Genomic DNA, 11,934 nt, shown 5'->3' on the forward strand with positions numbered 1-11,934 from the left:
CTCTCCCTACCTCCGCAACACATCTAAGGCTGCAATCCCAAACACACTTACTAATGAGTAAGCCCCACTGAACATACTTCAGAGACAACTGCAGCACACTGAGGCCATCCTTTCCTCGGTCTACGGAATCAATATTCCAGCATCTCACCATTAGGCAATAACTTAAATGAAAAACCAACTGCTTAGATTTCCTACTTCTGCTTTTTCTCCCAACATTCATTGATAGTGGTCAGTCACAGTTAAAGCCCAGAAGGTAGGTTGTTTTGATTTACATCAGCCTTGGAGTCTCCTGATAATGGGTTTGAAAAGCTAAAGCAAAGGACTCACACTAACTGTCTGGGTCCAGATCCAGTGCCATAGATAGATGATAGATGATAGATAGATAGATAGATAGATAGATAGATAGATAGATAGATGATAGATAGATGATAGATAGATAGATAGATAGATAGATAGATAGATAGATGATAGATAGATAGATAGATAGATAGATGATAGATAGATAGATAGATAGATAGATAGATAGATAGATAGATAGATGATAGATAGATAGATAGATAGATAGATAGATAGATAGATGATAGATAGATGATAGATAGATGATAGATACTCCCAAGTGTGCAGCTATTCCCCCTAGAAGCTTGACCAACCATAGTGGCTTTTGTAAAGTTCCTAGATTGGCACTCTTAAACTGAGCCACCAGAAAAAATGTCCAGGATGGTGCTAGATAAGGATCTAAAGCTTCAGGTTATTGCCACTGCAGATGGGATGGATCAGGCAGCAAGATGATGAGCTATAAAGATGTGTCCAACATTTCAAACATACTCTGCTATAGAGTTTTGTGCAATAAGGAGGTACATTTCAAGATAATGTTTCATGACCTTTTAGTCCTGTTTAGAGTTTCATTCCTGGGTTTCCCCTCCCACCTCTTTCTCATAAACAAACTTTTTTTTTTTTTAGTACTGTACTTCATAAGAGGTGTAAGCTTTTATGCAACTGGCCTCAGATGAAGTCTCAGATTGCTCCTCTACCTGTATCTTAACATATGCATTGAGTTTCACTTCTGGTGGCACCTGATCACCTTATCTACTGCCAATTGCTTTTGATGCTGAGACCAGGCAATTTAGGATGCCCCTTCAAGGTTACTTCCCATACAGGGACCACTCCTTTTTGATACGCTGCACCTTTTGGGGCAGGGGGCGTTCAATAGGTGATCACACAGTTGGGATTGCAAATACAATCAACTTTATATTAGGGTGAGGGCATTAAAAAGTCAAAGTCTGCAATTCCGAGAGGCAGAATGGGAAATGCATGAAAACAAGTGTGGAGTTAGATAATGCGCAAACCCAAGTACAAGAGCAGCAATTGAAAATTCAGTGAAATAGTACTAGTCTGGATCCAACCTAAGATGCTGGGAAATAGCAGCAGTGAGTCCCCTCCTCAGAAGTACTAGGCTTCTTCCTTGAAATTCTATCTTGAACATACTCCTAGCATGAATAACCTCAACTACCATTGAAATCAGTAGGCTTAGCTTTGCCTCCCTTACTCTCTGATGTTCCATGGATCCTACCCCATAATTACATGAGGACAGTACCCAGTGGAAGTCCCTGAAGTAACCCCCTTCCTCATGGATTTTTTTGCATAGACTGCAATGATTTCCCCCTAATGTACAGGAGTATCCCGCATGGATCTTTAACCACGAATATTTATGATTCCTTTACAGACAGAGTGGTGGAGAGGACAGAATATTTTTAGCAGTGGCTTAAGGCAATAGGAAGGATTATTCCATCCCTGCTCACTGCAATGGAAGATATTCCAAAATTAGCCTTTTAAATTCATAGCATAGTTGGAGAGCAAGCAATTAGAGATGTGATGCCAAGCTCTTCCATTGTCAGCATTCTACAAGAATGGTCCAAGGCACTGTGACATAGGTGGCCCTAATCCTGCAATGCAAACTCCAGCACTGCTGATGTGTGAAATAATTAGTAAGCCCCTCAAATCATAAGCTGTTAGAAAACCCTGACAGCTTTCTTTTTTATACATCTTTTCAGCAGTGACTGCCAAGAAGGTTAGAGAAATTGTCTTTCTTTGGCAGGGGCAGTGCAGGGTTGGGGGGAGATCAAGAAATTGACCCACATTTTATCATGTGAATCTAATGGGTTTTTTTTTTGGGGGGGGGGTTCATATTCAAAAAGTGAGAGTCAGCTGTCCTGCAACAGGTGTAGAATCAAAACAAGGCCTGCATGTCGCTTATACTCTGTTTAAAGGGGGGGCGGGTGTTGTTGTGATATATTGCCCCTCTTGGCACAAGCATATGGGTTAGGGCCAATACACGCAACCCAGGTGGTTCATTAAGAATGCAGGTTAAGTGGATTGTATAGAGTTTGGCACACAATCAATAAATTAGGTGATTGCTTCAGCATGTATCCCATTCAACCTATATTATGTTCAATGCTAAGCTGTTGAAAGTGAGTTGAGTGGGGTGCAATAAGTAAATAAGCAACAGTGGATCTGCTTTACCTTGTTGCCAAATTCTGTACAGATCCAATCAGATCACATGCTCAACACATTCTTTTGGTCTGGTGAATTTTTGGTCCTCACAAGGCATCCATCATCCATACCAATGCAAGATCAGGACCCATAAGCAAGCTGCCTGAGTAATACTTGCAGGATCCACATGATTGATCTGGTTGGGGATTTCAGTTTTGCTCCATTTGCTCCCTATGGCATGGGTGGGTATATATAGAGGGGGCTTCTCACATAGTCTCCAAATCCTAAGCTTCTAAATATGATATAAGCACACACACACACTGTGGATGTATCTGAGTGTGCTATTTCAAATAATCATACCGTGTTTAGCAGCTCAGGAAATAGGACACCCATGGTGGCCTCAGAACCAAATCCTGTTGGCTTAGAAGGGTCATCATCTTTTTTATTACTGATGACAAGAAGGGGATATTGGCCTCACTCTTTTAAACACTGGTTCCAAAAGCCACGTTCCTAGGATGTTGATAGCAGAATGAGCCTTTACTATCCTTTCCCTTGAGAGCTGGAGCAGCCGCATCAACGGGACACTACCAAGCTAAAATGCCAGTCTATGAAGAGCAGTCCAACCAGGAGTCTTATTGCCTCCTTGACTCAAAAGAATGGATCTGATTCTGATGTGTGAGGTTGGCCAAATTCTGCTACCATATTGCCCATTTCCCCAACAGATTAGCCCATTGGGAGTAGACCTGGATTGTATTTACTCTAAAGCTGAGGAATATTGACTCCACCACATGATAGCAACATCCCAAAGGAAGCCTTAACTTCCAAGCCATGCGTTGCATGTATCCATCCACAGCCATCTCCTCAGCTGGGGCAACTCCGTCAAGACTCATTTCCATGGGCCAACTTTGCCCACACCTGAACAAATGACCTTGGGCTGGCATTATCGTATAAGCCCCATCACCACCAGAAGACGCAAGTCAACAAAGTTCAGACAAAGTCATTGGCACTCTATACTGTTGCATCTTAGCTGTGGATCTCAAACTAGCTACGCCTCCAAGCACTGTGAGCAATATTTATTGTGGGTCTGAGCTTACATTTGCCTAACAGTGTCACCCAGCAATGTTTTAGTCACAAATAAGCCTGGCCATCTCTGGTCAGATGTACATCTCTGCATATGATACCACTATGAATAAATTACCAGTTCCTCCCTACATGTGGAAGACAGGTGTGTACTCTTCATATCACCTTTCCTGGGTTGCACCCTCATGCAAGCAAACACCTAGGGCATTTGCCTTGGTTATCAAATTTGTGGTCGGCCCACATCCATCCCCAACACATTCCCTTTCTCCCCCTTTTATGTCCACAAATCTCCTTCAAGCCACTGGAGAATCTAGGAACACTATAAACAGGTATACTCTATAGTCTACTTAAGAAAATAGATATATTTTTGTGTATTAAATATTAAGATCCATGCAACAAATATCCATGCAGCTTTACTGTAATACTGGGTTAAATTTCACTGCAGTATAAATATATTCTAGGCCACAGCTTAGTTGCTCCAGCATTTGAAACAAGATGCTTTTCAGTCCTGAATATGTCGGTGACCCCCAAACCAGCAAAAAATAATAATACATGTGTTCTTTAAAAAAAGAAATGTCTCCAGGCTCTTGATGTATCTCTACCAAAGCAACAGAAAATGTCCTACTAAACAGTGCCTCCCGCGAGCCTCACACTGGCGTGCTGCAGTGGATGAATCCAATGCAGCATTTTTGGTTCAGAAGCATGACCCTGCATGGTACATTCTCCCTTTGGCATTTCTGATCTGGAAATCTGAACCTTAAAGTAATTTGGATGGATGTTCCATTAATTAAACTATGCATGACCTTTTGTATAATTCCTGAAGCTTGAAAGCTAGATGTATAGTTGCATACTATTTCCTTGGGATATATTTTTGCATGGGCTGAGTTCTATATTAAATTATCTTTATGCTAGTTGGCATTTGTTTGTTACTGTTGTTTACATGGGGAGGTGGTTTGTTTTGTTTTTCTCCAATGCCTTTCATTTGATATTGTGACATAATTTTGCTTTAATTGTGCCATACAATTGGAAAACCAGAAGTCTGTGATGGGGAGGAGGGGTTGCATGAAAGCTTATTGAGCATCAAATGTTAAAAAGAGTCACTTACACGACTATTGCTTCCCATGCAGAACCAATACACGTTGTAGAACATTTTGTATTAACTACAATGCAAGGTATTATGCAACATCTGCAATTGTTCCACTCAAGTTTTAAATAAGTTATTAGGGTTGTTTTATTATTATTATTATTAGCTAGACATCAGTTAGCATTTTGGTTATATTAACATAGTTTGTGTTAGCTAGGGTGCAGTTGGCTGTTTTCAAGTTCTCCTCTCTAAAGTCCTCATTGCTATTATTCACACCTTCTTGTATCTCCATATAATCAGACTTACTAATAGTGGAGGCACTTCTGCTTTTCTTTAGGTCAGGGGAAGAAGGGATCTTTGGGCAGCTGGTGACTTGCAAGTATTGAGCTTGCTCCTCTCCCTCTGTCTCACGGTGATAGAAGTAGTTGAAATTGGACACTATAACCGGCACTGGTAAGGCAATTGTTAATACACCTGCAATGGCACACAAGGAACCAACTATTTTCCCACCTATGGTCGTGGGGACCATGTCTCCATAGCCAACTGTTGTCATGGAAACCACGGCCCACCAAAAAGCATCAGGGATGCTGGGAAACTGAGAATCGCTCTCGTCGGCCTCTGCAAAGTAGACAGCACTGGAGAAGAGAATGACACCAATGAAGAGGAAAAATATCAAGAGGCCCAGCTCCCTCATGCTGGCCTTCAGGGTCTGTCCGAGGATCTGCAATCCCTTGGAGTGCCTGGAGAGCTTGAAGATCCTGAAGACCCTCACCAGGCGGATCACTCGAAGGATGGCAAGAGACATTGCCTGCTGACCTTGTTGGCCATCTTCTGGTTTCTCAGCCAGTTCCGTTCCAAGTGTGATGAAGTAGGGGATGATGGCTACAATGTCAATGATGTTCATGATGTTGGTAAAAAAGCCAGCTTTGCTGGGGCAGGCGAAGAATCTCACCAAGAACTCAAAGGAGAACCAAATAATGCAGAGTGTCTCCACTATAAAGAAAGGGTCTGTGAAAGATGTTTGCTGCTGAGACCCCATAGTGCTATTGGAGTAAGAGCTTGGGTTGCTACTGCTGCCATGCATCTCATCATTCTCATCCCGGAACACAGGCAAAGTTTCCAGGCAGAAGCTTACAATTGAGATCAAAATGACCATGACAGAGACAATTGCTATAATCCTGGCTGGCCCAGAGCTTTCTGGATACTCAAACAGCAGCCACACTTGTCTCTGAAACTCATTCTCTGGTAAAGGCCGCTCTTCTTCCTTGATGTAACCTTCATCCTCCCGAAACATCTCCATAGCTTCTTCCCCAAGTTCATAAAACCTTATCTCTTCTGAGAAGATGTCTAAGGGGACATTAACAGGCCTCCTCAACCTGCCACCAGACTGGTAGTAGTACAAAATAGCATCAAAGCTGGGTCTGTTTCGGTCAAAGAAATACTCATTCCGAAGGGGATCAAAATATCTCATTCTCTTTTTAGGGTCTCCTAACAAGGTCTCTGGAAACTGAGCAAGTGTCTTGAGCTGTGTTTCAAAGCGCAGTCCCGAGATGTTGATGACCACCCTCTCGCAACATTCATGGTCAGTTTCTGGGTTGTAGGTGTCCTGAGGATGACCAGGCAAAGCTGCTGCTTCATCTGTGGGATCTCCAGTGGCAACTGTCATATTTAGGCCTTTAAGCTAAACTTTTCTGAATGTCTGGTGGTGGGATGAGGTTCAGGGGGACTCTAACACCTGCCAGAAGGGTCTGCGCATGGGCTTGGAAGTGGCTCATGAAAACGTAGAGAGGATGTAAAGGAAGCCTGTCCAGCTGAAAGAGAGAAACAAATAGCACCATGAGCATTAGCCTCCTCTTTCTTCACAATGTATACAAAACATAAATGGGTTGCTTTTAATTTGCATCCTCAAGCGTAGTCTAAAAATACTCCCATCACCCCATGCTATGCCATTTAAGGAAGGGCTAAAAGAAACAAGAATAAAGGAAGGGTGCTTTCTCCCTGGCAAACATATCACACAACATAAGTGGGGTTTCTTTCTCCCCCACAGCCAACAGTTTATTCAAAGAACTTCAAAGGCTGCCTAGAGTTTGCTCCTGCATTGAAGTGTTAAGATTTGCCCATGCGGCACCTGGGACTTGAGCATTCAACTCAAGGAATACCCTGGTGACTCAGAGGTAAACATTAAGCACTCTGTTTCATCAAACAGCATCGTGCACATTTAACATGCTGCATCCCTACCTTAATCTCTTTTGACTTTTGCAGTCCAGTCTCCCTCCCTTTCCTTCCTTCCTCCCACCCCTCCTTCTCCACTGTTTTCTAGTGTGCAAGTGCTCTTTGCTAGCTTTCCCCTGCTGCATTTCTGTGCTGAGGCTCCTCTCTTAACAATTGCCTAAGGAATAAGAGCAAGCAAAAAACAAGGCACACGTTTACCTTGATGGAGGAACGCTCAGTGTCTCTCACACTGACTCCCTGACCTTAGAGAGAAACACAGAGGTTTCCAAGATTCCCATAAGTTCCTCAGGCAATATGGTGAGCCAGAAAGAAAGAAAGAAAGAAAGAAAGAAAGAAAGAAAGAAAGAAAGAAAGAAATTTGCAATGAGGTTTGCAATGAGGTGGTGACTGGAAAAAAAATTTGGTAGTTCTTGTAGCCCTTTGCTCAGGGCAGTGCCTGTCTGAATTGAAATCCTTCTGTATGATAGTGGAAAGATGCTATACTCAGCAAAAAACAAACAAACCCTGATGTCCCCAGTGTCCTCAAGAGGTGTGACGTTGCCTGGAAAACCAGCAGTAAGACAGTGCTGGATGGGATTTAAAACAGCATCTGCAAAGAACACCAGGAGGGGGGTTGTTTGTTTTTGTCCAAATGTAGCCCTTCCCTCACAGAGCTGTATTGCAAGCTCTAGCTATCTTGGATGAAACAAGGAGAGCAACTGTGGTGGCATAAAAACAGAGCTATATTTCTCTCACACAGAGACACAAACACACACTCTTTCACACACACACACACACACACACAGAGAGAGAGAGAGAGAGAGAGAGAGAGAGAGAGAGAGAGAGAGCTGTATATTGCTGAGGGTAGAAGTGGTAGTCTACACACCATTCGGCACTTGTGTCGGTCTATGCAGCCTGGCTGGCGCAGGGTCCTCTGCAGTGTGGTCTCCCTCTTGATCTTCCTCCTCTCAGTAAGAGAAACAGTGCAACACGCTCTCTGCCATGCAGAGCTCATCCAGCTGCGGCCGGGTCCACATCAAAGAAGCTCTGGACTTCATTCCGCATGCAGGACATGTCCTGGAAAGGCTTGGCCCTCCTAAGCCCCTGAAGAAGACCCCATGTGGGCTCGAGGTCTCAGCCAGAAGCCCCCGCTGAGATTTCCATGTCCTTAGCACAATGCAGCATTACCAGCTGTCCAGCCTCTGGCTTGGTCTAAGTGGATGCCCACCTCACTGATAGCCACAGGAGACTATTCAGTTCTCTTCTCAGGATACTGCAATTTTTTTGTGGGTTTTTTGCCTTCTTGTTGCTAAGCCCAACCAAAGGATTTTTGCTCCCCAAGAGAGACTCCCTGGCATCCCATCCTCAGCAGTAGACAGCCGCCTTCCTTAACCACTCAGAGTCAGGATTCAAGAACTAAGGGAGGGGAGGCAAATGAAATACCACCTTTTAGTCTTAGTCCTTAAGGCAGAGATTTTTGCATGCACCTGACCTGTTATCTTTCTTGATGCCCATCACCATCATCATCCCTTCAGGGTGTGCTTCAGATTCTCCATTCCCTGGATTTCCCCCTTGTCTCCTGTCTCCTAGCCTCCCTTCTCCTTGTGCATTAGAAAAATAGTACAACCCTGACAAAGCTTGCAGCCTTCAACTGCTATACTTAACCCCTTGTTTACCAAGGCAAAATCATAGACAGTTATCATATGCTCCATTCTCTTCCCCCCTCCCTCCCTCCCTCCCTCTGCCTCCTCCTTCTCCTTTGAATTGCTAAGAGAATCCACCCCCCTTGGGAACGGAGGGTTTTTAAGGCAATATTTCTGAATGCCAAATGGGAGGCATCGTTTACAATCAACCTGATGTGCACAAAATGGAACAAAAGCAAAATCTAACCTTGGCTTTTATATTGTCTCTCCCTCCCTCCCTCCCTGCCTCCCTCCCTAATATCACACAAAGTCAAGGTGAATCATCAGCAAATGAGAGAGAGAGAGAGAGAGAAAATCTTCCAGCAGGTTAATTTTTATTTTGGCATCTTAATAGTGATGGAAATTTTCATTATACAAATGTTATAGTGTCGTCTGTGCTTATCATATTTTAAATTCCTCCTCCAGTCTAGGTGCTATTCAATATTTCATGCATCTTTGATCCGCAATTCGTAGAAGGACATAAATATGTTTGTTTGTGTGTGCATGTGTATCCTCATGCATATAGATTTGGCTAATGAAGATGTATTGGGGTCTTTGCAGTGCGTGAACCACATCAGGTAAATGCCTGCAGGGGTGCGGCGAATGGATGAAATCAATCACTGGACAGGCATGAGGCAGGCCACACACTACAGCAATGTTCAGCATAATCTCCAGAGGCAGTGAGGTGCACGCACCAAGGGAAAGGCTGTGTTTGATTTACCCTTTTCATTCAAAATATGAAGCATCCATTTTCACAGTTTGTGGTAAACCTCTATTTAACTGGGGTGTGGGGGGAGGTGAGCAGCGGCTTACAATTGGTTCTGCAGTTAGGCATGCAGCGAATACATAACAAGCTTTCTGTGCTGTGGCGCCCCTCCTTACCTGTGAACAGAGGAAGCTAATTTAAAGGAGACAGAGCTTAGGAGACAAAGAGAGAAATGGAGAGAGTGAGCTTTACAATCCCTGATAACAATTCATATTAGTAAAAAAGAAAAGCTTCGGTGACTTTTCTTTTCCTTTCTGAAGCAGTGACTAATTACCATTTTTTTAAAAAACTATGGACATTTGCTGCCACTACAACACATGTAATAGTTTTAGTGACCAATGAGCTTGGTAAAAGTGCAAATATAATTGTTTCTCAGTTAGGAATTTTCCCTGGTCTGCAGTTTCTTTGCAGCAGGTCTGTATAACCTCCCTAATGGGTCCGTAGTACAATCAACAACTCACACATGTGTGTTTGTCAGACGATGGCTGAGGTCACTCCGAGCCTTACCTTTGAAGGTGTAGATTGCCCCTGTTGGAAAAGATGGCATCTGAGATGGTGGCTGAGAGGTAATATGATGAAAGCTCTGGTTGTAGTGAATGATGCATGATGGTTATACAATTAGAAGTCATCACTTCATCTGGCAGTCATTGAGTGATTAACATGAATGCATGAATGAGTCCTTAGGCCCAACTCCAGAATTCCCAACTCTACCTATTTATTAGGCACCTATTTTCTTGGGCAATAGGTACCAGTTTATTCCTGACAATGGCACACATCCTGAAAATACATCTGTTTGCCTGACAGAAAGCCAACGTTCTGGGTTTTATATCAAGACTAACAACTTGATATTAGGAGGGCTGTGGGACTCACGTCTTGTTTGAGGCCTTCTCAAGAGGCATCTGGTTGGTCAACAGTGTTTGACTAGAGAGGCCTTTGGCCTGACCCCGCAAGGCTCTCCTTATCTTTTATTAATTTTAGCAGTACACAGCAAATGAAAAAAATTCTGAAATAGTCCAAATACATGTTTCAGTGGCAGAAACAATACACCGTTTGAAATAAAGGAAGCAGTCTGGATTTATTTCCACACTTGGAGCATTTAAAGGGCATGAATCCTAGGAACTGTAATTTGCTAAGGGTGCTGGGAATTGTAGCTATGTGAGGGGTGAACTACAGTTCCCATGATTCTTTGGGGGAAGCCATGTGTGGGTGTGACCTTGATCTCAACCCTCTTATGAGGTTGAACAAGGATGCTTAAATTGCCTCCATTGACTGCTGGGAGGCTTGCAACATCTGTGGTCATTTATATTTAGCTATATGAGGTGACTTCACCTCTCAGTTTCATGTTTCAAGTGTCTCCCTACATCAAGGGAATCTTTTCAGCCAGAGGACCACATTCCCTTCTGGGGGTCACATGGGGCGAGAAGCAAATCTGGGCACAGCAACAAAAGTCAATTTTATCTTTGTACATATGGCAAGTGTGGTCTCTTTAAGAGACATCTCTGAACTGCAGTTGAAGCTCTGCTCCATTATCTGGGTGTGCTTCCCTCCATAGCTCAGTCCTAGTCTTCCCTTTGTAGGAAGTCATCTGCTGAGTTGCTGAGCTTCTGCTTGCCAATAAATACAGCTATGGACATTTTCCCAATTCCTGCTGCTTAAGATGGATTTCTCATCTGCATTTAGTTCATGAGATGATAAATTTACTATCAAATCCACCTTCTCCTTGATACAAGGGAGTTGCATCAGCCTCTGCATCATCCTGACCATCTTAACACTGGGTAATGCTCCAAAAAAGTGTTGCTCCTATCTTTATTGCAGTCCTCTCTCTCTCTCTCTCTCTGAGATAGCCGAAGAATCTCCATATTTGTTGCTGCTTCCGGGGTCTGAAGAAAAACTATGAGATTCTTGGAATGCAACTACCTTTTTGGTAGGATCCTTTTGATTCAACCAGGGATATGCTTTCTCTATTTTTATCATCCCATTCATCGCATTTAAAACTTCTTAATCTTGACAGCTTTTAAGTCCTTTATGTATACATTCAATTCCTTTTGCGTACCTTCTTGCCATCATGCTTTATCTTGTGATATGCTATTAGCCCTGTTTCACAATCCTGAACAGCTTTTATTTACCTTCTGTATTTCCATGTTAGAACGTTCAGATAGTAGTAATATTAAGTCCATAGAGCATTTGTTCAAAATAGATGCCCATTTTAAAAAATAAATCCATGTGCTGGTTAAATAAATCTGGATTTTTTTTAAAATTCTCAATCCCCTAGGGATCCTCAATGATTTACAGAATAGATTTAAAGATTTGAGAGAAATGTAGCATGTATATATCTTTTAGCATCTGCTCTTTTTTCTTTAACTTTCCCCAACTTTGCCAATCTGTATTATTTCCACAATTTGTTATGTTTTGCCCTGTGAGAATGATATTTGAGTGGAATATTCCATAAACCTGGGTAACTGCATTTATTGTGTCTAATTATTGTGTGTGTGCACAAATTGCACTTACTGCTAATGATCTATCAACAAAAAAGCAGCAGCACAGGCAAAGGAATTCTGTTAGCCAGTAATGTACAGAAAGGGATACATTTTCTCGGGAGTGTGGTGTTATCACTCTTCCCA

At 42.7% G+C, this 11,934-nt stretch overlaps 1 protein-coding gene across 2 annotated transcripts; it reads right to left on the reverse strand.

Annotated features, from left to right (window-relative positions):
• Positions 1-1,091: 1,091 nt before the first annotated feature.
• Positions 1,092-8,495, reverse strand: LOC307219217 (potassium voltage-gated channel subfamily A member 2). Of its 2 annotated transcripts, none has more exons than XM_079982218.1 (2): positions 8,358-8,495; positions 1,092-6,465 (listed from the first exon to the last, which is right to left on the reverse strand). In XM_079982218.1, exon 2 carries the CDS (start codon positions 6,318-6,320, stop codon positions 4,821-4,823), a length of 1,500 nt encoding a protein of 499 aa, XP_079838344.1. In that variant the 5' UTR covers positions 6,321-6,465; positions 8,358-8,495; the 3' UTR covers positions 1,092-4,820. The 2 variants fall into 2 exon arrangements, with proteins under 2 accessions (XP_079838344.1, XP_079838343.1); XM_079982217.1 differs by having other exon boundaries at positions 7,752-8,495.
• Between the last annotated feature and the right edge of the window lie 3,439 nt (positions 8,496-11,934).

Source organism: Podarcis cretensis (assembly GCF_951804945.1).
Source record: "Podarcis cretensis genome assembly, chromosome: 6".
Taxonomy (NCBI): domain Eukaryota; kingdom Metazoa; phylum Chordata; class Lepidosauria; order Squamata; family Lacertidae; genus Podarcis; species Podarcis cretensis.